The sequence below is a fragment of the Hemitrygon akajei genome, unplaced genomic scaffold, assembly GCF_048418815.1.
Source record: "Hemitrygon akajei unplaced genomic scaffold, sHemAka1.3 Scf000053, whole genome shotgun sequence".
In the NCBI taxonomy this organism is placed as follows: Eukaryota; Metazoa; Chordata; class Chondrichthyes; order Myliobatiformes; family Dasyatidae; genus Hemitrygon; species Hemitrygon akajei.
In genome coordinates, this window is record NW_027331939.1 from 877,718 (window position 1) to 905,451 (window position 27,734).

The 27,734-nt window shown below is 43.5% G+C and overlaps 1 protein-coding gene across 1 annotated transcript; it reads left to right on the forward strand.

Moving 5' to 3' along the window:
- Window positions 1-3,762: 3,762 nt before the first annotated feature.
- Window positions 3,763-24,872, forward strand: LOC140721265 (uncharacterized). The gene is made up of 4 exons (XM_073036115.1): window positions 3,763-3,868; window positions 5,286-5,432; window positions 22,276-24,016; window positions 24,764-24,872. The coding sequence occupies exons 3-4, from the start codon at window positions 22,662-22,664 to the stop codon at window positions 24,870-24,872; spliced, it is 1,464 nt and encodes a 487-aa protein (XP_072892216.1). The 5' UTR covers window positions 3,763-3,868; window positions 5,286-5,432; window positions 22,276-22,661.
- Window positions 24,873-27,734: the final 2,862 nt, after the last annotated feature.

A 27,734-nucleotide genomic window follows, 5' to 3' on the forward strand; every position in this document is an offset into this window, starting at 1 on the left:
AAGGCGGGCTCTGTCGTGGGCAAAGTATTGGAGAGTTTAACATCGGTAGCTGAGCGAAGGGCGCTGAGTAGGCTACGGTCAATTATGGAAAACCCTGAACATCCTCTACATAGCACCATCCAGAGACAGAGAAGCAGTTTCAGCGACAGGTTACTATCGATGCAATGCTCCTCAGACAGGATGAAGAGGTCAATACTCCCCAATGCCATTAGGCTTTACAATTCAACCGCCAGGACTTAAGAACTTTTTAAAAGCTATTATTAATGCTTTTTGAGAGAGTGATTTAGATGCATATCATAATTTTTACTGAGTTAAGTATTGTATGTAATTAGTTTTGCTACAACAAGTGTATGGGACATTGGAAAAAAGTGTTGAATTTCCCCATGGGGATGAATAAAGTATCTATCTATCTATCTATCTATCTATCTATCTATCTATCTATCTATCTATCTATCTATCTAGATTAAACAAGATTGGGAGAGAGAACTTAATATGGCCTTTGTTAATGAAGATTGGCATCGAGTTTTGAAAAACGGAAATTCTTCTTCTATATGTGCCAATTCAATTTAAAATTGTTCACCGTTATTATTTAACAATAATTATTTATATTATTAACTATCTAAAATATTTCTAGTATTGACAAATGCTGTGATATATATAAAACTGAAGTTGCTACATTGTCACATATGTTCTGGTCATGTTCATCATTAAAATCGTTTTGGAAGTCTTTATTTTCAACAAGTTCTAAAGCTCTGAAAATTAATTTACTACCTAATAGGTTGACTGTTCTATTTGGAATAGCTTCACATCAGATTCAGGGTATTTCATCTTCAGATCAACAAGTAATTGCATTTGTTACGCTACTGACAAGAAGGGCTATTTCATTAAAATGGAAAGATTTTTCTTCCCCTACATTAATTGAATGGTTTTCTCAAGGAATGTTATGTCTTAGTTTGAAAAAATTAGAAGTAGAACTTTTGATCCTCGATTCGATTTTGAGAGAAGATGGGGTTCTTTGCTAAATATTATCATTTAATTTGAATTATGCTATATGGTTTCCTTCCAATTTAATTTTTTTATAAATATGAAATGGCGGTTAATGATTCTATTTTTATATTTAGATGATGGTTAAACGTATTGCTCCGGGGGGTTGATTCTTAATGGTTTTTTCCCCTTTTTTGTAGTTAGTGGGTTTCTCCCCCTAGTTAGATGGGGTTCCTTTTTCCTTCTTTTTCCTATATATATTTTCCATATTCATATTTTACGATTAGTTTTTTTCTTCAGCTTTATTAATTTTATACATATTAATCTATTGAAGTCTTGTTTCATTCTATAGCTGTAGAAGATTATGTACTAGTAAAAAAGATTCTAAAAATAAAAATGACAAAACAACAATGTAACAAAGCATTATGGCTGCAGAGAAAGTGCAGTGCAGATAGACATATGGTGCAGGGTCACGTCGAGTTACATTGTGAGGTCGAGTCTATTTTATCATTCATTTGGCTTATAACCACAGACAGGAAGCCGTCCTTGAGCCGGGTGGTTCGCGCTTTAAGGCTTTTGTATCTCTTCCCCGATGGGGGAGCGGGTTTGCCGCAAGAATGTCCAGGTTGTGAGGGTCTTTGAGTACATGGCCTGCTTTTCCGAGGCAGGGGAAGTGTAGGAAGAGTCCATGGAGGGGAGGCTTGTTTCTCTGATGTTCTCTGCAGTTCCTTGCAGTCATGGGCAGAGCAGTAGCCATACGAAGGCGTGACGTATCGACAAGAAGCTCAGAGACCTCGGCCTTCATCCTGCCTTGAGTAGCTGGATCCTGGACTTCCTGTCAGATAGCCGGCAAGTGGTAAGTATGGGCTCGCGCACCTCTCTATCTCTCTCTGACCCTCAGCACACATACCCCACAGGGTTGGCTTCTTGCCCCTTACTTTACTTTGTGCACCCATGACTTGTGTCGCCACCCACAGCTCCAATCTGCTAATTAAATTTGCTGACGACACTACACTGACTGTCCTAATCTCAAATAATAACGAGGCAGCCGACAGAGAAGAAGTCATCACCCCGACACAGTGGTGTCAAGAAAACAACCTCTCCCTCATTGTGACAAAAACACAGGAGCTGGTTGTGGATTACAGGAGGAATGGAGACAGGTATCAAATTCAACATTTCCAAGTCTGTTGTTGACACAAAATGCTCATTTTAATATTGATCATGACAAAATGTATTTTATATATCGTTAATGACTTAAAACATATTTACAGATTGTGACTGACAGAGAATCGTATAATTTGTGTTCCGTGTGTTATCTGAATGTACTTGCCTGTGATGCTGCCACAAGTCAGTGTTTCTCTGTACCTGTACCTTCCCGTACTTGTGCACTTGGCAATAAATTCAACAGGACCTGAGAAATCTCAGTGAGATTTGATTAGTGATGATCATCTTGGCAGCTCGGTAGGTCGAATGTATGAGACAGTACACTGTTAAATGCAAAACCCTGAACAGTGTCGATGATCAGAGGAATCTCAGACTCCAAGGAGGCGGGACTATGACGTCAGTCACAGTCTGACAGCGCTGACTGTGGACTGAACCACAAGAGAGAGAGACAGGCAGACAGCAGACTGCAGACAGGCAGTCGGCCAGTCTAAAGAGACAGAGAGAGACTGGAAAAGCTGATAGCTTCAGTTAGTCGCAGCTGAGGCTTGGAACTCTCCTGTGCCCACAAGAGTGGGTTGATCATCGGTACACGGAACCACAACGAACGTGTGTGGCTGTCACTTCGTATAATCCATAGGTGTGAGTTTTGGAATATCTTGTGTTAACCCTTGCCTGGGTATGTTGTTTGGTAACCCCTGGAAGACGGTATTCCTGTGACAGGTCCACTTTCGCTGATAACTCGTATGTGGACAGATTCAACGGATAAGAAAGTCGTCGGCGGTTATTTTGTAGTAACGGCCTTTTCTCTACGTTTCACCCTGGATTACAAATATCTCTCTCCCATCATTTATTCCGTGGATTACTGAACTTTCCTACTTTTCCATCTCAAGACTCTAAGCTTTGTTCCCTCACGCTCGATAGTTTGGGAATTATATTTACACATATATACACATAACACTGTTAACTTTCCTTTATTTCATTAAGCTACTATAAGTAGATACTAATAAAGAGAATGGTTTTAACATCAAAACCAGACTCCAGTGCGAACTCCATTGCTGCTTGTTCGTTTCTAAACCGTTACAGTTCGTAACACAGTTTTATAAAACTAGTTAGCCCACATCTGGAGTGTTTCATACAGTTCTGGTCGCCCCCATTCTCGAAAGGATGTCGGGGCTTTGGACAGGGCGGGGAAGTGGTTTACCAGGATACTGCCTGGATTAGAGGGCATGAGCTATAACGAGAGGCTGGACAAACTTGTGTTGTTTTCTTCAGAGCGGCGCAGGCTGGGGTGAGACTGGATGGACGTTTATAAGATTAAGAGAGGAATGATCGAGTGGACAGACGATATATTTTTCCTGGGGGTTGAAATGTCTAATACATTTAAGGTGAGAGGTGATGTGAGCGGCAAGTTTGCTTCTTTCCACAGACTAATGAGTAGCTGGAGTCTCTGCCTGGGTGGGGAGGGGGTGTCGCCAATACTGACACGTGATCCCGTTTGCCCCTCCCATTTAACCGCAAATGGGCAGCATCTGCGTGTCTGTTTCCGAGGCCCCGCCTCCCGATGATGTAACAATCTCTTCGCGCATGTTCACCGTCTCCGGGTGGACGGTGTAATCCTCTCCGCTCAGAGCTGAAGTGGGTCGGCTGTGTGTTCGTGAAAGACTTTCGTCTCTTCCATCGGGATCACTGTCTGCGGGCCGAAGATATCACTTTCCCATCGGTGAGTATTGAGACCGATCCCGAGCGGGGAGATCCGATGTTGGCCGTGAGCCCTGAACTGTGGGCCAGGAATTCATTTGTTTCCAAACTATCTGGGCTCGTCAGAAATGTGTCGACTTCACTTAATCTGCATTGAACGATCCAAACCAGGAGCCCAGGCTGTCTGTTTCCGCAGAATTGAAATGGAAGTCCCGCCGTCAGGTCACGTGAGGCTGTGTGCCGCAGATTCGCCCCGCCCTCCGCTTTGTGACGCCAGATCACGTGGTGTGATTTTGGCCGCTGAGTCCCATCAACTTCCCCGAACTCGCCTCGTTTCCTGAGGCTTCTCGCATTTGTTCTGGAGCTTTATGGCTGTTGTGTCTTCTTCCGGAGTGGGGTGGGTGAGAAAGGAGAACGTCCCAGGTTGTGGGGATCTTTGATTTCACTGCCTGCTTTACCGACGGACTGGGAAGTCCAGGGGGAGAATGGTTCGAGCCTCAGCTCCCCGCAGTAGAGCTGAGCCATACATTACTCCTGCACGTTTATACTCCAGCGACGGCGGTCGGTCCATTATAGACAAGACAAGATCTGTATCCTAGGATCTGTAATACAAATTTCCTGAAATGTTCCTGTTTTAATCTGGAAATGGAGTGATAGTATAACAGTAAAGGAAGCACAACTTTTCCCTGTAAATTATCCTGGAACCGATTTGTCTGTTATTCCTGGAAATGTGTACAGTGCAGTCGTTGCTAATGAGGTTCACATGAATAATCTCAGGAATGATCGGATTTATATATGAGGAGCATTTGATGGCTCTGGACCTGTGCTCAATGGAGTTCAGAGGGACAGTGGGGGTGGTGTGGGGATGTATGGTTAAGTAAACCTACCGAATGCTGAAAAGCCTGGATACAGTGGACATGGAGAGGATGTTTTCATTAGACGGAGAGTCTGTGATCTGACAGCACGGTCTCAAAATAAACTTGCTTCCCTTTAAAACTGAGATGAGAAAAAAAATTTGGCCTAAAGATGTGGAATTTGTTGCTGCAGAATTTGTTTGAGGCTGCCATTTGGGTCTATTTGTGAAGATTAATATACTGATGATTGCTGAGTAGCTTCAGGGTTACAGGAGGAAGGCAGGAATATGGTGTTGGATTAAAAATCAGCTATGATTGAATGGTTGAGTGGTGGAGCAGACCAGATGGATTGAATCACCTGATTCTGTTCCTGTGTCTTGTGTCTTACCATGACTGAATGATGGCTCCTTCTTATCCCGTATTGTTTTGTGATGTGTGAGGGACAATTAAAGATTGTTCACTGAGATCATTATATTTGCCAACGTTTAAATTTCAGTGAGTTTTGTTCCTAGTAACATTAAGCAGAAATGTTTGGTCCTCCTTTTCATTGTTAACGTGCTTCATTATCTTTCATGTTAACGTTAGACCTGCAGTGAGAGATTTATTGGAAGAAAAACCACGACTGAAGACAAGGGAACAGCAACAAGTGAACCAGCCCGAGGATTGAGAGCATCAACTGGAGAGAACCCATCTGACTTGGAGATTCCAGTGATTCAGTCGGGAGAAAGTTTGGTGAGTCTCATTTACTCAAACACTGGTCCTTTAGACATTACATAGCTGCACAAAGGAAGGTAGGAAATAGTTGGGAGTGAGACTGAATGTGCCCAGAAGAACCAGTTATGCCAGTACCAGTCAGACACAGTTGTGAAGAAGCTCCCCCCCCCAATATTCCCTTTAAACTTTTCACCCTTAACCCATGTCCTCTGGTTTTTTTTCTCCCCTAGCCTCAGTGGATAATGCCTGCTTGCATTCACTCTATCTATACACATCATAATTTGATATATCTCTATCAAATCGCCCCTCATTCTCCTACGCTGCAGGGAATAAAGTCCTAACCTATTCAACCTTTCTCTGTAACTCAGTTTCTCAAGTCCCGGCAACATCCTTGTAAACTTTCTCTGCACTCTTTCAACCTTATTAATATTCTTCCTGTAATTCGGTGACCAAAACTGCACACAGTACTCCAAATTCCCCCTCACTAATGCAATATACAACCTCACCATTACATTCCAACTCTTATATTCAGTACTTTGATTTATAAAGGCCAATGTACCAAAAGCTCTCTTTACTACCCGATCTACATGTGATGCCACTTTTAGATAGATAGATAGATAGATACTTTATTCATCCCCATGGGGAAATTCAACCTTTTTTCCAATGTCCCATACACTTGTTGTAGCAAAAACTAATTACATACAATACTTAACTCAGTAATAATATGATATGCATCTAAATCACTAACTCAAAAAGCATTAATAATAGCTTTAAAAAAAGTTCTTAAGTCCTGGCAGTTGAATTGTAAAGCCTAATGGCATTGGGGAGTATTGACCTCTTCATCCTGTCTGAGAAGCATTGCATCGATAGTAACCTGTCGCTGAAACTGCTTCTCTGTCTCTGGATGGTGCTATGTAGAGGATGTTCAGGGTTTTCCATAATTGACCGTAGCCTACTCAGCGCCCTTCGCTCAGCTACCGATGTTAAACTCTCCAATACTTTGCCCACGACAGAGCCCGCCTTCCTTACCAGCTTATTAAGACGTGAGGCGTCCCTCTTCTTAATGCTTCCTCCCCAACACGCCACCACAAAGAAGAGGGCGCTCTCAACAACTGACCTATAGAACATCTTCAGCATGTCACTGCAGACATTGAATGACGCCAACCTTCTAAGGAAGTACAGTCGACTCTGTGCCTTCCTGCACAAGGCATCTGTGTTGGCAGTCCAGTCTAGCTTCTCGTCTAACTGTACTCCCAGATACTTGTAGGTCTTAACCTGCTCCACACATTCTCCATTAATGATCACTGGCTCCATATGAGGCCTAGATCTCCTAAAGTCCACCACCATCTCCTTGGTTTTGGTGATATTGAGACACAGGTAGTTTTAGGGAATTTTGTATCAGTATTCCTAGATCCCTCTGTTCTAGTGCCCTCCTCAGTACCCTGCCATTTACCTTGTACGTTCTTCCTTGGTTTGACTTTCCAAAGTGCAATACCTCACACTTGTCTGTATTAAACTACATCTGCCATTTTTCCAGGTGGTTCAGATCCCTCTGCAAGCTTTGAAAACCTTCTTCACTGTGCACTACACCTCCAATCTTTGTATCATCAACAAATTTGCTGATCCAATTTACCAAATTATTATCCAGATCATTGATATAGATGACAAATAACAGTGGACCCAGCATTGATCCCTGTGGTACACCACTAGTCACAGGCCTCCACTCAGAGTAGCAATCCTCCACTACCACTCTCTGACTTCTCCCATTCTCAATTCCCAGTCAAATTTACTACCTCACCATGTATACCTAGTGACTGAATCTTGCTAACTAACCTCCCATGCGGGACTTTGTCAAAGGCCTTACTGAAGTCCATGTAGACAACATCCACTGCCTTGCCTTCATCCACTTTCCTTGTAACCGCCTTGAAAATCTCTAATATATTTGTTAAACATGGCACAAAGCCATGTTGACTCTCCCTAATAAGTCCCTGTCTATCTAAATAATTGTCGATCCTATCTCTTAGTACTCCTTCCAATAATTTACCCATGACCGACATCAAACTTGCCAGCCTATAATTTCCCAGATTACTTTTAGAGCCTACTTTAAACAACAGAACAACATGAGCTATCCTCCAAATCTCTGGCACCACACCCGTAGATAACGACATTTAAATATATCTGCCAGGGCCCCTGCAATTTCAACACTAGTCTCCTTCAAGGTCCGAGGGAATACCCTGTCAGGTCCTGGAGATTTATCTACTCGCCTCAAAGTAGCAAGCACCTCATCCTCTTCTATCTGTATAGGTTCCATGACCTCAATACTTGTTTGCCTTATTTCCATTGATTCCATGCCAGTTTCCTTAGTAAATTCAGACACAAAAAAACCATTTAACATCTCCCCAATTTATTTTGGTTCCATACATAGCCAACCGCTCTGATCTTCAAGGGGACCAATTTTATCCCATAACTATCCTTTTGCTATTAATATACGTGTGGAAGCTCTTCACCTTCACCTTGACTGCCAACGCTACCTCATGTCTTCTTTCAGCCCTCCTGATTTCTTCCTTACACCCTGTACACCCTGTTCACCCTGTACACATCAGACTTCCAATATAACTCGGAGTCCTGCCATGTGCAGAAGTTCGCTGATGACACGGCCATAGTGGGGTGTGTAAGGAATGGACAGGAGGAGGAGTATAGGAAACTGATACAGGACTTTGTGATATGGTGCAACTCAAACTACCTGCGTCTCAATATCACCAAGACCAAGGAGATGGTGGTGGACTTTAGGAGATCTAGACCTCATATGGAGCCAGTGATCATTAATGGAGAATGTGTGGAGCAGGTTAAGACCTACAAGTATCTGGGAGTACAGTTAGACGAGAAGCTAGACTGGACTGCCAACACAGATGCCTTGTGCAGGAAGGCACAGAGTTGACTGTACTTCCTTAGAAGGTTGGCGTCATTCAATGTCTGCAGTGAGATGCTGAAGATGTTCTATAGGTCAGTTGTTGAGAGCGCCCTCTTCTTTGTGGTGGCGTGTTGGGGAGGAAGCATTAAGAAGAGGGACGCCTCACGTCTTAATAAGCTGGTAAGGAAGGCGGGCTCTGTCGTGGGCAAAGTACTGGAGAGTTTAACATCGGTGGCTGAGCGAAGGGCGCTGAGTAGGCTACGGTCAATTATGGAAAACCCTGAACATCCTCTACAAAGCACCATCCAGAGACAGAGAAGCAGTTTCAGCGACAGGTTACTATCGATGCATTGCTCCTCAGAAGAGGTCAATACTCCCCAATGCCATTAGGCTTTACAATTCAACTGCCAGGACTTAAGAACTTTTTTAAGCTATTATTAATGCTTTTTGAGTTAGTGATTTAGATGCATATCATATTCTTACTGAGTTAAGTATTGTATGTAATTAGTTTTTGCTACAACAAGTGTATGGGACATTGGAAAAAAGGTTGAATTTCCCCATGGGGATGAATAAAGTATCTATCTATCTATCTAAGTATTTGTTTGCACTTTTTATACTACTCAAGTACCTTCTTTGCTCCCTGTTTCTTATACATGCAATGCTCCTCAGACAGGATGAAGAGGTCAATACTCCCCAATGCCATTAGGCTTTACAATTCTATCTATCTACATCTCTCTCTTCTTTATCAGAGTTCAAATATCCATCGAGAACCAAGGTTCCTTATTCTTATTCACTTTGCCTTTAATCCTGAGACTTTGTTACCAGGGTGTCCTCATGGGCCGTCCAGAAATGATTTCAGCTGGTGACAGCCCTGTTTTCCCCTGTGGGGTAACCCTCATGTGGAATCGGGCTAATGGTCAGACCTTCAAGCAAGTGAGTCCAGTCTCCACTGTTAGCCTGGCCAGTTTACTCTTCAGAGTGCCATTGGCTCTTTCCACTCTGCCAACGGCCCGTGGGTGGTGTACACAGTGTAATTGTTGCTTGATAGCTAGTTTGTTACATACTCTTTCATTTACTTTCACCGTAAAGTGTGAGCCATTGTTGAACTCAGCATCTCTGGCTTGTACCTGGGAATTATTTCCCTTAATAATACCTTCACAACAGTCACAGCAGTATTAATGGTAGTTGGAATAGCTTCAATCCATCTACTAAACACATCTATAATAACTAAGCAGTATCTATAGCAATATACTCTAGGCAATTCAATAAAATCAACTTGTAGACACGAAAAAGATCCACCTGTCAAGGGAGTCGTACCCGGTGTGCAGGGTACAGGATACCAACCATTCCCTCCTTTCCCAGGTGTGTACAATTATGTATATAATCGGCCAATATTGGTAAAAACTATGTAGGAACACAAACCTGTCCCGCTGGGTGATCCAAAAACCTATGTTGGAGTCTTTCTGGCACCCCATCTGGGACCACAGTTTTCACTCCTCCTCAGAGGCGTCCCCCTGAGAAGAACAAAACTCGAGGTAGCTGTAGAGTGGTGAGTAAGTTGTTTACAATGGTGGCATTACTAATGGGGTGGCCAGAGGAAGTCAGGAATCCCCATGTTCCCAGAGAGCCCCGTAGTCATGTACAATTCCAAATGCATAACGGGAGTCTGTGTAAACGTTCCCACTTTAGTCTGTTGCTGGGATACAGGCACGAGTCAGAGCAAACAGCTCAGCCTTCTGGGCGGAGACAGCTGCTTCAAAAGATGCCTGTTCAATTACTTCACTGTCCATCACTATTGCATAGTCAGAATATCGTTTTCCTGCTGGATCCACAAAAGAGTTTCCATCCTCATAAAACGTTGCCTCAGGCTAGAGGGGGTATCGCAGAATGGATGGGAGAGTCTGTCCTTCTTTCACTGTGATCCAGACGGGCTAGAGGGGGTATTGCAGAATGGATGGGAGAGTCTGTCCTTCTTTCACAGTGATCCGGACAGGCTAGAGGGGGTATTGCGGAATGGATGGGAGAGTCTGTCCTTCCTTCACTGTGATCCGGACAGGAGGGCTGACTTCATGGACTGAAATTGCCCAAAGATGGGGTATCACATCTTGGGTTTGGTCACTATTAAAAGAATGTCTTACCAGATGTCCTGTTTTCACCTCAGACTCCTTCCAGTATCGGTTGGCCCACGGCAAAGTTTTGCCAGTCTCCCTCTGTGCTGGAGGCCTGTTTCGACAGGGTGTAGGCAAGGAGCCCTAGGCTCTTTGGCTTGAACCCAGGGCAAACCCTGAAGGTGGTATGGGGAACCACCAATCCTGTCTGTCGCCAAAAGAAATCTGGACCTTCAGCAAGAAATGCAATGCCGTCTCTTACATTAACCTGTCCAATCACCATGACTGGCAATTTCTGTCACTCGAGGGGTGCATAATATTAGCTTTCCTCAGCTGAGCACCACGTAGGGTCATAGCACAGAGTCACATGAGAGTCGGCCGCTGGCAGAAGGGGTTCAAATGTACTGGAGTCCAGATAAAGTGCCCACCACTGGGTGGTCAGAAACTGAGGAAGCTATCAGTTGTTCGCAGTTCCAGCATGATATCCTTGTCCGTGCATAGAATCTCGACTTCCAACGGACAGAGCAAGTCTCTCCCTACGAGATTACACCCCCGTCTGGTGGTGACAGTAAATGAAACCTCACACTGCTTCCCCTGGAATTCCACCTGCAGTGGCTGGTTACGTGAATACATACGTTCCGTGCCTTCGAAACCAGACAGAGTGATTGTGGCATCTGATAGCTGGAATTCCTTTTCCGATACTATTTCCTGATCGAGAGTGGTTGTGGTTGCCCTCATATCAATTATAAATGGAACCGGATTTCCAGCAACTTGCAATATTACATTGGGCTCTTCCTGAGGGTTGGCACTCATGGTTGGAAGCATCTTCTCGTCAGTTTCTAAACGGGTTGTTGTCCCCACCTGTCCCTTGGTAGGTTTTTGTTCCCATTTCTGTTCCTCAGATATAGCCCGCTCGCGTCCTTCTTCCCGCTGAGCATATTCACCTTTAATATTAGTTCCCTTCGGGGTTGATGGGGATTCGAAAGTTGGGTCCTAATGATATGTCAAAGCTCGTCGCATTCGATTTCGGTCATTGTCAGGCCAATCCATATATTTGTTTTAATCATGTTGGCTAACTTAGTTGGTAAGCATTGGAGCAGTAGGGCATTGAACTGGGGGGACAGATTCCCATCATTAGATAGATAGATAGATACTTTATTCATCCCCATGGGGAAATTCAACATTTTTTCCAATGTCCCATACACTTCTTGTAGCAAAAACTAATTACATACAATACTTAACTCAGTAATAATATGATATGCATCTAAATCACTAACTCAAAAAGCATTAATAATAGCTTTAAAAAAAGTTCTTAAGTCCTGGCAGTTGAATTGTAAAGCCTAATGGCATTGGGGAGTATTGACCTCTTCATCCTGTCTGAGGAGCATTGCATCGATAGTAACCTGTCGCTGAAACTGCTTCTCTGTCTCTGGATGGTGCTATGTAGAGGATGTTCAGGGTTTTCCATAATTGACCATAGCCTACTCAGCGCCCTTCGCTCAGCTACCGATGTTAAACTCTCCAGTACTTTGCCCACGACAGAGCCCGCCTTCCTTACCAGCTTATTAAGACGTGAGGCGTCCCTCTTCTTAATGCTTCCTCCCCAACACGCCACCACAAAGAAGAGGGCGCTCTCAACAACTGACCTATAGAACATCTTCAGCATCTCACTGCAGACATTGAATGACGCCAACCTTCTAAGGAAGTACAGTCGACTCTGTGCCTTCATGCACAAGGCATCTGTGTTGGCAGTCCAGTCTAGCTTCTCGTCTAACTGTACTCCCAGATACTTGTAGGTCTTAACCTGCTCCACACAATCTCCATTAATGATCACTGGCTCCATATGAGGCCTAGATCTCCTAAAGTCCGCCACCATCTCCTTGGTCTTGGTGATATTGAGACGCAGGTAGTTTGAGTTGCACCATATCACAAAGTCCTGAATCAGTTTCCTATACTCCTCCTCCTGTCCATTCCTGACACACCCCACTATGGCCGTGTCATCAGCGAACTTCTGCACATGGCAGGACTCTGAGTTATATTGGAAGTCTGATGTGTACAGGGTGAACAGGACCGGAGAGAGTACGGTTCCCTGTGGCGCACCTGTGCTGCTGACCACCGTGTCAGACGTACAGTCTCCCAACCGCACATACTGAGGTCTATCTGTCAAGTAGTCCACTATCCAATCCACCATGTGAGAGTCTGCTCCCATCTCCGTTAGTTTGTGCTTTAAGATCTTGGGCTGGATGGTGTTAAAGGCACTAGAGAAGTCAAGGAATGTAATCCTCACAGCACAACTGACCCCATCTAGGTGAGAGAGTGATTTGTGCAGCAAATACGTGATAGCATCCTCCACTCCCACCTTCTCCTTATACGCAAACTGAAGCGGATCCCGGGCGTGCCTGGTTTGTGGCCTCAGATTCTGTATTATCAGCCGCTCCATGGTCTTCATCACGTGCGACGTCAAGGCAACAGGTCTGAAGTCATTCAACTCCTTTGGTTGTGGTTTCTTCGGTACCGGGACAATACAGGATGTTTTCCACTGTCTGGGTACTCTTCTCTGATCTAGACTCATGTTGAAGATGCGCTGTAGTGGTTCTCCCAGTTCAGTCGCACAGGCCCTCAGTACTCGTGGGGAAACTCCATCCGGTCCAGCCGCCTTGCTGGTACAGATCTTCCTCAGTTGACCTTCCACCTGTGCAGCCGTAATCCTGGGCGTGGGCCAGGTCTCCTGTGAGTGGCTATTTTCCTGTGAGGGAAGTAAGCCTGGTGTGGAGTTCTGCGGTGAGGGTGAGATTGTGCTGTCGAACCTATTGAAGAAGTTGTTCAGCTGGTTCGCTTTCTCCACATCTCCATATGTTTGCCCCCCGCTTTGCACCACATCCGGTGATGATCTTCATCCCATCCCACACCTCCTTCATGCTTTTTTTCTGCAGCTTTTGTTCTAGCTTCCTCCTATACTGCTCCTTTGCCCCCCTTATCTGTACTCTGAGTTCCTTCTGAACTCTTTTAAGCTCCAACCGATCACCATCTTTAAAGGCCCTCTTCTTCTGGTTTAGGAGGCCTTTGATGTGACTAGTGATCCAGGGCTTATTATTGGGATAGCAGCGAACAGTTCTAACAGGAACAACGGCATCCACACAAAAGTTAATATAGTCCGATGTGCATTCAGTGACCTCCTCAACGCCCCCACAGAGCCCCCCTTGCAGTACATCCCAGTTAGTAGTACCGAAGCAGTCTCTCAGGGCCTGTTCAGCTTCAGGAGTCCACTTCCTAAAAGAGCGTGTGGTAGTGGGATGCCTCATCACAATTGATTTATATCTGGGCTGTCTCCTGCATTAAAGGCTTGGTCTCCTGCGAAGGTGCCGTAGCAGGCCACAAATCGCTCTCAATAGTCTGGTCCTGATTCCCCAGGCTTAGGTTTGCATTCAGGTACTTTAGTGATGTTTACAGGTTGCTGGAGAGCCCTTTCCAAGGCTTGAATAATCTGGTCTGTCTGTTCATTCTCATTATGGTTTCCCGCCTGTAACTCCTGATAGGTTTGGTATCTCAATTCTGCCTTCCATTTCCGCCCCTCAGCAGCTGAGAGAATCATGCAGCAGAGACTGAATAAATCTTGCGGAGTCGCATTAAACATTTGTGTAGTACTGTGGACACACTGAGCAAACTCTGCTGGTTTTTCTTTTCTATCTGGGGCCTGATTCATGATCATTATCATTTCTTGAGGCTTCCAGGGTGCAAACACAGGAATCACTGAGGGCTGTCCCTCCTCCTAGTCCTAGGGGGAGCATTTGCTACTGCTGTTCAGGAGGATTTAAACTAATGTGGCAGGGGGATGGGAACAAGTGCAGAGAGACAGAGGGGTGCAAAATGAGAGCAGAAGCAAAAAGTCGTAAGGTGAAAAGTAAAAGTGGCAGGCAGTCAAATCCAGGGCAAAAATCAAAAAGAGCCACTTTTCAACATAATTGTATAAGGGCTAAGAGTGTTGTAAAAACAAGCTTGAAGGCTTTGTGTGTCAATGCAAGGAGCATTCGTAATAAGGTGGATGAATTGAATGTGCAGATAGTTATTAATGAATATGATATAGTTGGAATCACAGAGACATGGCTCCAGGGTGACCAAGGATAGGAGCTCAACATCCAGGGATATTCAATATTCAGGAGGGATAGACAGGAAAGAAAAGGAGGTGGGGTAGCATTGCTGGTTAGAGAAGAGATTAACGCAATAGAAAGGAAGGACATTAGCCTGGAGGATGAGCAGTCGATATGGGTAGAGCTGCGTAACACTAAGCGGCAGAAAACGCTGGTGGGATTTGTGTACAGGCCACCTAACAGTAGTAGTGAAGTTGGGGATGGCATTAAACAGGAAATTAGAAATGCGTGCAAAAAAGGAACAGCAGTTATAATGGGTGATTTCAATCTACATATAGATTGGGTGAACCAAATTGGTAAGGGTGCTGAGGAAGAGGATTTCTTAGAATGTGTGCGGGATGGTTTTCTGAACCAACATGTCGAGGAACCAACTAGAGAGCAGGCCATTCTAGACTGGGTATTGAGCAATGAGGAAGGGTTAATTAGCAATCTTGTCATGCGAGGCCCCTTGTGTAAGAGTGACCATAATATGGTGGAATTCTTCATTAAGATGGAGAGTGACATAGTTAATTCAGAAACAAAGGTTCTGAACTTAAAGAAGGGTAACTTTGAAGGTATGAGATGTGAATTAGCTAAGCTAGACTGGCAAATGATACTTAAAGGGTTAATGGTGGATATGCAATGACAAGCATTTGAAGATTGCATGGATGAACTACAACAAGTGTTCATCCCAATTTGGCAAAAGAATAAACCAGGGAAGGTAGTGCACCCGTGGCTGACAAGGGAAATCAGGGATAGTAAATTAGCCAGAAAAAGTGACATACCTGAGAACTGGGAGAAATTCAGAGTCCAGCAGAGGAGGTCAAAGGGCCTAATTAGGAAAGGGAAAAAAGATTATAAAAGAAAGCTGGCAGAGAACATAAAAACTGACTGTAAATCTTTTATTGATATGTGAAAAGAAAAAGATTGGTTAAGACAAATGTAGGTACCTTACAGTCAGAAACAGGTGAATTGATCATGGGGAACAAGGATATGGCGGACCAAGTGAATAACTACTTTGGTTCTGTCTTCACTAAGGAGGACATAAATAATCTTCTGGAAATAGTAGGGGACCGAGATGGAGGAACTGAGGGAAATACATGTTAGTAGGGAAGTGGTGTTAGGTAAATTGAAGGGATTAAAGGCAGATAAATCCCCAGGGCAAGATGGTCTGCCTCCCAGAGTGCTTAAGGAAGTAGCCCAAGAAATAGTGGATGCATTATTGATAATTTTTCAAAACTCCTTAGATTCTGGATTAGTTCCTGAGGATTGTAAGGTGGCTAATGTGACCCCACTTTAAAAAAGGAGTGAGATAAAAACCGGGGAATTATAGACGGGTTAGCCTGACATCGGTTGTGGGGAAAGTGCTAGAGTCGGTTATCAAAGATGTGATCATAGCACATTTGGAAAGAGGTGAATTCATCCAACAAAGTCAGCGTGGATTTGTGAAAGGAAAATCATGTCTGATAAATCTTATAGAATTTTTTGAAGATGTAACTTGTAGAGTGGATAGGGGAGAACCAGTGGATGTGGTATATCTGGATTTTCAAAAGGCTTTTGACAAGGTCCCACACAGGAGATTAGTGTGCAAACTTAAGCACATGGTATTGGGGGTATGGTATTGATGTGGATAGAGAATTGGTTGGCAAACAGGAAGCAAAGGGTGGGAATAAACGGGACCTTTTCAGATTGGCAGGCAGTCAGCAGTGGGGTACTGCAAGGCTCAGTGCTGGGACCCCAGTTGTTTACAATATATATTAATGATTTAGACGAGGCAATTAAATGCAGCATCTCCAAGATTGCGGATGACACGAAGCTGGGCGGCAGTGTTAGCTGTGAGGAGGATGCAGGGTGACTTGGCTCGGTTAGGTGAGTGGGCAAATTCAAGGCAGATGCAATTTAATGTGGATAAATGTGACGTTATTCACTTTGGCCTACTCCTGCATCTATTTTTTATGTTTCTATCTGTGGAATATTAAAATCTCCCACAATCACAACCTTGTGCTTACTACAAGTATCTGCTATCTCCTTACAAATCTGCTGCTCCAATTCTCGCTCCCGATTAGGTGGTCTATGATACCACCCTATAAGTGTCACTACACCTTTCCCATTCCTCAATTCCACCAAAAATGGCTCCCTAGACGAGCCCTGTAATCTATCCTGTCAATGTCTATGCTGTAATATTTTCTCAGACAAGCAATGCAACACCTCCCCCTCCTGCCCCTCCAATTCTATCACACCTGAAGCAACGAAATCCAGGAATATTTAGTTGCCAATCACACCCCTCCTGCAACCATGTTTCTCTAATAAATACAACATCATATTTCCAGTTATCAATCCATGCTCTAAGCTGATCTACCTTTCTTACAATGCTCCTAGCATTAAAATAGATGCATTTCAGAAACTCTCTACCTCTTCCTCTACCTGTTTATCCCTAACTGTGCAAACAACTTTATTATCTTTTTTTTTTCCTTCTCCCCCACATCTTCGGTCTGAGCGCTCCTACATCAGGGAGGAAGGTCTAATCATCTCTGTGTTAAATGTTTAACCATCACGGTGACTGAAGGCAGCTGCAGGTTCATGAGGGACTGTTACTGTCAGATTCTCCAGTTCTTGCGGCTTCTCATCTCACCCAGGACTGAACCCTGGTCACTGAGCATTGGAGGAGTCTGTTCTACTGATGTTAGCCTTAAACTAGACTGGTGTTTAATATTGTGTATCTGTGAAAGATAAATCAGTTCTGTGTCAAATCCCATGTCTCAGGTACTTACTGTTTCTACCACACTCACAATGTACACAAGAAACGCCACTCGGCCCATCTGGTCCCCGCCCATGTTTCTGTTCCATATCAGTATATGAAAATCTACCCCTGCCGTTCCCTTCTCACTCTCCCTGAGATGACAGGTTGCAACTAGTCACCACTCCGTGGGATAGGAGATTTCCCGTGAATTTCATAGAAACATAGAAATCTACAACACATTACAGATGCTTTGGCCGACATTGCTGTGCCGACCATGTAACTTACTCTAGAAACTGCTTAGAATTACCCTACCACATAGCCACCTATTTTCCTAAGCTCCATGTACCTATCTGAGAGTCTCTTAAAAGACCCTATTGTATCCGGCTCTGTCACTGTTGCTGTCAGTGCATTCCACACACACACCACTCTTTGCTTATAAAAACTTATGAATGACACCTCCCCTGTACCTACTTCCAAGCAGCTTAAACCTATTCCCCCTTGTGTTAGCCGTTTCAGCCCTGGGCTGAAATTCATACACCTACATGATTTTCTCCAGGGTGAATAAGACGATGAGCTCTCTGTGGTTTTGACGTCCTCTCTCTCTCGATCTCTCTCAGTAAAAGAACCTGCGGTCTCGCAATTCAATGCACCTCTAAAGTCTGACAGCAGACTCGCGAGTGAATCTTCGATGGTGCAGAGTCAGAAACCGAAGTGTTGCCAGCCTGAGTCAGGGGCTCCAGAGAGAGATGGGGTCCAGAGGAGGAGGACGTATAAGACCAGCACGATGTGGTTAAAAGTGAAAGATTAGAAGTATTTGGAAACTGGTTGATCAAAAAAAAGGTGATTAATTTCTGCAAAATACTGATGGAAATCAACAGTCAGGCAACAATTGTGGAGAGGAATAAATAGACAACGTTTGGACCGAGCCCCTTCAGCATGCCCAGCCTGTGTACTCCACCGCTTAGTTGATGCCTGAACTGCAGAGTTCCTCCAGCATTTTGTGTGAGTGCGTCTCTGTATTTCCAGCAACTGCAGAATCTCCTGTGTTTTATATCTGCATTTTACTTTGGCATTAGATACACGTTGATATTGAGTATATTGCTTATGGGAGCCGCTTTCTGCGTTAAAACAGCTGCAGATTTTTCTATACCCACGAAAAAACATGAGGTATGGACATTGAACCGGTGCTTGCAGAAATGGTTAATGGCACCGTGATTACCCATAGGGCCATGCGTTAAGAATTTCGCCGGCGCTAAAGCGCCGATGAAATGCACAGACATCAGGCGGAGGACGTCCCTGAGTTTCACGCATGCACGCAGTACACAGAAGGCTTTGAAAATGTCGGTTGCAGGTAAGAGCGATTCTCCATGTTTTTATCTTAAACGTCAACTTCGGAATAATTCCTGTGAATTTCGGACACCGTGACCCGCAATCCCGGACAGTCCTGTTCTCTCCCCTCTCTCTCAACCCCATGATCCGTACACGGGCCCCGGGGTGCTCCAGCTGAAGAGGGAATGGGAACCGATGGATCTCTCAGACAGAGCTGAGCTCCAGCTATCTAAATGCAAGGATTAGGAACTCGGAGAAAGGGAACAAAATCTTACATCACCAGTTGAGAAAATCGCCTTTGTTTTACCTCCAATCACTAACAAGAGAAAATCTGCAGATGCTGGAAATCTAAGCAACACGCACAAAATGCTGGAGGAATTCAGCATTAGTACTCTTTTCCATAGATGCTGCCCGACCTGCTGAGTTCCTCCAGCATTTTGTGTGTGTTGCTTGTTCTACCTCCTCTTGCTCTGGACTTTTCTACTGGTGAGAACATGTTTTGTCCCATCCTCTCTGGGTACGTAATGATATAAAGCACCTTTGCCTTGGGCAACAAGTAGCTTTCACATCACAAATGTGCCAGACTCCAGTGAGACAGACTACTGCCCTTCCCTTCATATTCATTGGCATTGCCATCACTGAGTTCACCACCGTCAGTCATTGGGGGAGAGTTCAGGGGAAATGTCTATGTAGAGTCCAGAAACTGGCGATGCCTGTGTGCATGTGCTGGTGCTAAAGTTGCTGGAGAATTTGCAAGTGGGAAGAAGTGGAGTGATATTTGAAAATCTGACTTTTTAAAGTGTAATTTAGCAAGCAAACCACATATGGACAATGTGCAAAAGCTTTGGTGAGAAAATCCTTCATTACCCGTTCCAGGCCTGCTACATAGGTTGTGTGAGAGTGCAGATGAACTTGATCAAACCCAGAGGAGATCAAAGTTCCTATCGACCGCGATTTGCCAGCTGTGAAAATGAATATATCTCTATATAAAATTCACTGTGCACATGTTGTCACTGGGTAAAAATGCACAGTACAAGATTCATGTGCACACTGGTTATTACAAATTAGAGGGAATATTGGAGGGAAGGAGGGGAGACTTCCAGTGTCCCTGATGCCCTCACCTACAAGATGTGCATCCAGCTTCAGCTTGTAACCCTGCACTTTAAGGTGTTGGATCTTGAAATGGGTGAATTCCAGATCATCCAGCAGTAGGAGGGGGTGAAAGATATGACATGAAGAGAGGTGAGTTACACCCAAGGTGCAGGACACAGGAAACTGGGTGAGAGTCAGGAAGGAGAATGAGGTTAAATAGCCATCGCAGAGTACTCCAATGGCCATGCCCGGACAACAACAAGTGGAACACTTTGGAAACTGTTGGGGGGAGGAAAGTCAAAGGGCTGATAAGTGGATTTGTTAGTTAGGGGAACAGAACAACAGACAACTAATATCTTAGTGGTAAGGCTTACTAGAGGTAGTGGGGGTTGGGGCTGATATGGTTTAAGTAAGTTGTAGGGGGAATGGGAGCCAGAAAGACAGAACAGATAGTGGAGAGGGTGAATTGAATTGACTTTATTATGCACATCCTTCATATGGATGAAGAGCAGAAATATTTACGTTACATTACTGTCTAAATGTGCAATGTGTAATTGAAATTGATTTATAATAATTAGTTTGTATATAGGACAGTCTAGAAAACATAGAAATCAATTAATCAGTCTGATGGCCTGGTGGAAGATGATGTCCCGGAACCTGTTGGTCCTTTTGCTGTGGTACCGTTTCCTGGATGGCAGTGGCAGGAACAGTTTGTGGTTGTGGTGAATTTGGTTCCCGATATCCTTTGGGCCCTTTTTATAAAAAATCCATACCCCTACCATCCAGGCTCACATCCAAACTTCTTTTAAACGGTGAAACTGAGCTCATATTCACCACTTGTTCTGGCATCTCATTCCACACTCTCACAACCATTTCAGTAAAGAGCTTTTCCACATGTTCCCATTAAATTTTCACCTTCCCCACTTACCCCTGACCTCTGGTTGTCATCCCACCCACCCTCGGTGGAAAAAGCTGCTTGCATTTATTTACCCAATCTTCTCCCTCATCATTTTGTATACGTCCAACAAATCCTCAAAGCAATGTATAATTTCCGTGTTTATGTTTAGAACTTTGTTAGGTGTATAAGATGATGAGGAGTATTGATCGTGTGGATAGCCAGAGGATTTTTCCCAGGGCTGAAATGTCTAACACGAGGGAGCAGAGTTTTCAGGTGCTTGGAAATAGATACCAAGGGGATGTCGGGGTAAGTTTTCTACACAGAGACTGGTGGGTGCATGGAATGCACTGCCGGCTTTTTCGGTGAGAGTGTTTCAGTTACTGTGGGGCCAGGCAGCTCAGTGGGAACAGGGAATAATACCAATGGAGAGAGTCAAACTGAGCCAAGTCACAAATTGACGATGGCAGAAATGCCCCATTCTTAGAGAGACAGGAAGAACATCAGACAGTTTGATGATCATTCCAGATATGGTGATATGGACTTTGTGATATGGTGCAACTCAAACTACCTGCGTCTCAATATCACCAAGACCAAGGAGATGGTGGTGGACTTTAGGAGATCTAGGCCTCATATGCAGCCAGTGATCATTAATGGAGAATGTGTGGAGCAGGTTAAGACCTACAAGTATCTGGGAGTACAGTTAGACGAGAAGCTAGACTGGACTGCCAACACAGATGCCTTGTGCAGGAAGGCACAGAGTCGACTGTACTTCCTTAGAAGGTTGGCGTCATTCAATGTCTGTAGTGAGATGCTGAAGATGTTCTATAGGTCAGTTGTGGAGAGCGCCCTCTTCTTTGTGGTGGCGTGTTGGGGAGGCAGCATTAAGAAGAGGGACGCCTCACGTCTTAATAAGCTGGTAAGGAAGGCGGGCTCTGTCGTGGGCAAAGTACTGGATAGTTTAACATCGGTAGCTGAGCGAAGGGCGCTGAGTAGGCTACGGTCAATTATGGAAAACCCTGAACATCCTCTACATAGCACCATCCAGAGACAGAGAAGCAGTTTCAGCGACAGGTTGCTATCGATGCAATGCTCCTCAGACAGGATGAAGAGGTCAATACTCCCAAATGCCATTAGGCTTTACAATTCAACCGCCAGGACTTAAGAACTTTTTAAAAGCTATTATTAATGCTTTTTGAGAGAGTGATTTAGATGCATATCATATTTTTACTGAGTTAAGTATTGTATGTAATTAGTTTTGCTACAACAAGTGTATGGGGCATTGGAAAAAAATGTTGAATTTCCCCATGGGGATGAATAAAGTATCCATCCATCCATCCATCCATCCATCCATCCATCCATCCATCCATCCATCCATCCATCCATCCATCCATCCATCCATCCATCCATCCATCCATCCATCCATCCATCCATCCATCCATCCATCCATCCATCCATCCATCCATCCATCCATCCATCCATCCATCCATCCATCCATCCATCCATCCACTGTGCCCAGTCAGGAGATAGTTTCTCTCACCAACTTCGGTTCAACCTCACTGTAACAGTGTGATGTCATATCACACCTTGACAACTCAAGTGATCTCATCTGAAATGTTGTCCTACACCCATCGATGGATTTTGTAAATCTTTTTACAGGTTAAAAATGACAAGGAATTTGTCTACGGGAATCCCGAACACAACACACCAGTTTTGCTGTCTCTGTCCAGATACTTAAGAAGAGGAGCAAGAGATTCACACAATCATCCTTCCTGCTCAGACTGTGGGGAGGGATTCACTCGATCATCTGACCGACTGGCACGCCCGTCATTTCAAACAGGTGGGGAACCCATTCATCTGCTCAGACAGTGGGAATAGATACAGTTGGACATTTCATCTAAAGGGCAAGGCCATTCACCTATCCTGTGTGTGGGAAGGGATTCAGTCGGTCTTTCCACCTGTGGACACACCAGTCAGTTCACACTGAGCAGAGGCTGGTCATCTGCTGAATTTGTGGTGAAGGATTCACTCGGTCATATGACCTAATGGCTCATCAGCGAGTTCACACCGGGGAGCGGCCGTTCACCTGCTCAGACTGTGGGAAGGGGTTCACTCATTCATCTAATCTGAAGGTACATCAGCGAGTTCACACTGGGGAGAGGCCGTTCACCTGCTCACACTGTGGGAAGGGATTCACTCAGTCATCCCACCTACAGAATCATCAGCGAGTTCACACTGGGGAGAGGCCGTTCACCTGCTCAGACTGTGGGAAGGGATTCATTTGCTCATCTGATCTGAAGAAACATCAGCGAGTTCACACTGGGGAGAGGCCATTCACCTGCTCAGACTGTGGGAAGGGATTCACTCGGTCATCTTTTCTGAAGGTACATCAGAAAGTTCACACTGGGGAGCGGCCGTTCACCTGCTCAGACTGTGGGAAGGGATTCATTCTGTCATGCAATCTGAAGGTACATCAGCGAGTTCACACTGGAGAGAGGCCGTTCACCTGCTCAGACTGTGGGAAAGGATTCACTCAGTCATTTAAACTGAAAATACATCAGCGAATTCACAGTGGAGAGCGACCATTCACCTGCTCAGATTGTGGGAAGAGATTCACACAGTTAGCCCACCTACGAGCACACAGGTCAGTTCACACTGGGGAGAGGCCGTTTACCTGTTCATACTGTGGGGAGGGATTCATTTTGTCATCTCAGCTACTGAGCCACCAGTCAGTTCACACTGGGGAGAGGCCGTTCACCTGCTCAGACTGTGGGAAGGGATTCACTCAGTCATACACCCTACTGGTTCACCAGCGGCTTCACACCGGGGAGCGGCCGTTCACCTGTTCGGACTGTGGGAAGCGATTCACTGAGTCATCTAAACTGAAGGTACATCAGAGAGTACACACTGGGGAGCGGCCTTTCATCTGCTCAGAATGTGGGAAGGGATTCATTCAATCATGCAATCTGAAGGTACATCAGCGAGTTCACACTGGGGAACGACCGTTCACCTGCTCAGACTGTGGGAAGGGATTCACTCGGTCATCTGAACTGAAGGTACATTGGAGAGTTCACACTGGGGAGCGGCCTTTCATCTGCTCAGAATGTGGGAAGGGATTCATTCAATCATGCAAACTGAAGGTACATCAGCGAGTTCACACTGGGGAACGACCGTTCACCTGCTCAGACTGTGGGAAGGGATTCACTCGGTCATCTGAACTGAAGGTACATTGGAGAGTTCACACCGGGGAGCGGCCGTTCACCTGTTCGGACTGTGGGAAGGGATTCACTCTGTCATCTAAACTGAAGTTACATCAGAGAGTTCACACTGGAGAGAGGCCGTTCACCCGCTCAGACTGTGGGAAGGGATTCACTCAGTCCTCCCACCTACAAGCACACCGGTCAGTTCATACTGGGGAGAAGCCGTTCACCTGCTGAAGCCTGAATTATACCTCTGCATAGACGCTATGCCATTGTGAGCATTTCTACTTGTGAGTTCGTGTGTCTGCGTCGCTCTGCCAAAACGCTAGTTGGTGTTGGGGTTCTGTGCTACTGTGTTGAATTGACTCATGTTGAGTTGGGAACAATGGCGACTGCTGACTACGTCTTGTTGGAGTTGGAGCTAATCAATGTTGCAGAAGTGTTACTTCTATTGAAATTACTGCAACGCAGAAAAATGAGCAGTTTTTCCATTACTTTGTGCAGTCCGCGATGTCCAAAGCAATGTTGGTGGAAATTTCTTTGCACGATTTTGATGCCATTTTCAAGTTTTTATTGTCTGCCAATGAAGAGTCGTGCACATGTACATATTTTATGACTACCTCACCTAACCTCTCCTTGATGTGGTCCACCTTCCAACTTCGAAGCGACAGGACATTCACAGGAGGAAACTGGCTGCTGCCAAGTGGACCAATCACAGTACTTGCAGTCTGTGTTGCCGCGACGTGTAGCTACATTTTTGGGAATGTGCGCGTTAGGCTACATTAGGCGAAGGACTCTCATGGAGGCGCTACATGGAGTAGGTTGCATTCCGGCTTTGCTCTGTTCATTTTAAATTTACTTACCACCCCTTTAATATCTTTATCAAAGTGTTTATAACACTTTTATATGTTTGAATTTGAATTTTAATCGACTGAAATGGCTTACAGAGGAAGAAAGTCATTAGCCGAAGGCAAGGGAACCGGCAGTGAAAATGGAAAGAAAGAAGATGTCTTTGAACAGCCTAAAAAGTTTCAACTTACTTTACTGGCTATCTAGAATCTTTTGGATGAAGAACTTGATAAAAGATTTATTCCCTTGGAATTATGGTTAAAGGAGAGTGAAGGTACATTGGCAACACTTGAAAAGAAGAACGAAAAACAGCAGCGGCAAATTTCAGAGCTTATTAAAGCTGGGAAACAGAGAGATCGCAAATTGAATTCTTTGGAAATGAAATGAAGTTCAACCACTCAAACCCTGGAGCAGAACAAAATCAAGATTACTGATTTGGAGAGTCGAAGCCACAGACTGAATTTGTGAATAATAGACTCAGTGAGGACGTTGAGAGCCGGGATCTTACTCAGTTTTTTTCTCAATTCTTCATCTCATTTTTCAATCTTTTTTATTGGTTTCCAAATAAAGAATATACAAATCGGAAGAGGAGTTTAACAAGTAGATAATATATAAAAAAACATATAAACAGCATATAATGTCAATATCAAATAGATAAAATGCTTCCTCTGGAATAATCCCAAAAATTGCTGTAAGTGTATTACGATGAACATCCGCATCTATAACTTTAGATAATATTCCAAACACATCCCACCAAAAATTATTTAAACTTAACACAAGAACAAAACATTTGAGTCAGAGTAGCCACTTCTGCGTTACATCTGTCACAAATAGGGCTTATATTAGGAAAAAATATGTGCCAATTTATCTTTGGACATATGGGCCCTGTGTACTATCTTAAAAATTCTTAATGGAGGTCTTTGGCTCGGAGGTATTTTCTTCCCTTCCTGCACTCAACCGCACACATCGGGCGCTGAAACCAAAACCGCGTCATGTAATTCTTCGATGTCACAATGTAAATACTAAGGAGCACTTCATTCGGATTGCTCATCAGAAAGGAGTTACTGAGCATGAGAATCTTAAGTTTCATTTTGTTGAAGATTTTTGTCCTGAGGTGATGCAAGAAAGATTGCATTTTAAAATGGTGATGTCAGAATTATATCAGAGGAATCTTTGTCCAGCTTTGTTATATCCCTTTCACCTAAGGGTTGCTCTGCCCGATAAATCATTCAAATGCTTTAAATCCGTAAATGAAGCAAAACAATTTCTTAAAGAGCTAAGCTTGAACGCAGATGTCTAATGTTTTGAAGATCAACATTTGAGCTTGGATGTCTCTGAAATTTACCATTCCTTTATGTCTGTGTGTATCTGGTTTATTAGTTAACAGCCAGCTTATAGATTTGGACACTTTAGAACTTTGCCCTTGGGTTGATTACAGTCGTACTGTGTTTTGACATTCGGATGTTTATTATGTTTCCATGTTAAAGTTTCTTTCTTTTTCTTCATTGTTTTACTTTTTTTATTTTTAATTGTTTGCTTTTGAAAATCATTAAGACTTTGATATGCTGATTATTTCCTTTTTCTTGAAATATTATTAAGATTGTATTTTGTGTCATTTTTTAAGACCTTTTCTTTTAAAATGGTCTGCAATTGGCTGTTTTTCTCTAACATCTGCTTGACATTCCTCTCGTAATGTTTTGACTATGGGTGGTTTGTTTTTTATTTTTTTAAATTTGGAGATTTGCCTCAAGGGAGATGGGGGTAGGGAGGTTCTTAGATAGTTGTCTGGCTGTCTATTGGCCAGGTGTTCGGTCTTTGTGGGTGGGGTGGTAGGGCTATTTTTAGTCTAGTATTTTTCTTTTGGGCTGAATTGAAACTACAAAAATGTCTGTATTGTCATAACTTCCATTTCCTCTTTAAACTATTTTCCCTCTTCCTGATTCGTGAGTTTCCTATGCAATATGGTTAACCCTTTACATACTACATTGTTTATTTAAGGAAAATGGATATTATTAATTAATTTTGTTTCATGGAATACGAACGGTTTGAATCATCCAATTAAATGGAAGAAGATTTTTAGAGTTTTTCATAGACTGAATGCTCAGATTATTTTTGCGCAGAAGACATGTGAGTAAGGAGGATAATCAGCACTTCTTTAGGTTTTGGAAATGCCAACAGTTTCACTCTAACTCATCGACTAAGGTGAAAGGTGTTTCTTTTTTTTATATAGACTCCTAGATTTCATTTGTTCACTATGATACAATTTCAGACCAATATGATAGACTTCTATTAAACACCGGTTAACTTTATAACAATAAAATAGTTTTGGTTAATATTTATGCACTAAATACTGACTATCCTGAATTCCTCAAGCACTTTTTTGCATTTCTTCCCAATTTAAATGAATATATGGTAATAATGGGTGGAGATTTTAATTGTTGTCTGAAACGTATGATGGATAAGTCTGCCTAATCAGGTACTTACAAACAAATCTGCTATTTTTATTAATTCCTTCTTAGTTGACTCTGGAATTTTAGAAATTAGGAGGTTTTTACATCCTAATGAAAAAGAGTTCTCTTTTTTCTCATGTATATCATAATTACTCTAGATTCCTTTACATCTTTATTGATTTTCGATTAGTTTCATTTGTCACTGCCTGTGAATATGATACAATTGCCATTTCCGATCATGCACCTTTGAAATTATCAGTTAAGTTAACTGATGTAACCTTTGGTACTAAACAATGGCGGTTCAACTCTATTTTACGTCAGGGCTTAAATTTTATTAATTTCATTAAAGGACAGATTGCCTTTTTCTTTTCAACTAACTCAACGGAAGAAATTTTCAGTAGGATATCACGTGATGCCTTTAAAACATATATCCGAGGGTAAATTATTTCACACTCTGCTGGATTGAAGAATCAAATTAATAATGAAATACGTACATTGGTTGATAAGATTAAAGAAATTGATAGAAAATATTCTATTGCTCCCAATTTGAAGCTTTATAAAGAGAGAGTTGAACTTCAGATGCAACATCATTTGTTATTAACATCCCCGATTGAAAATC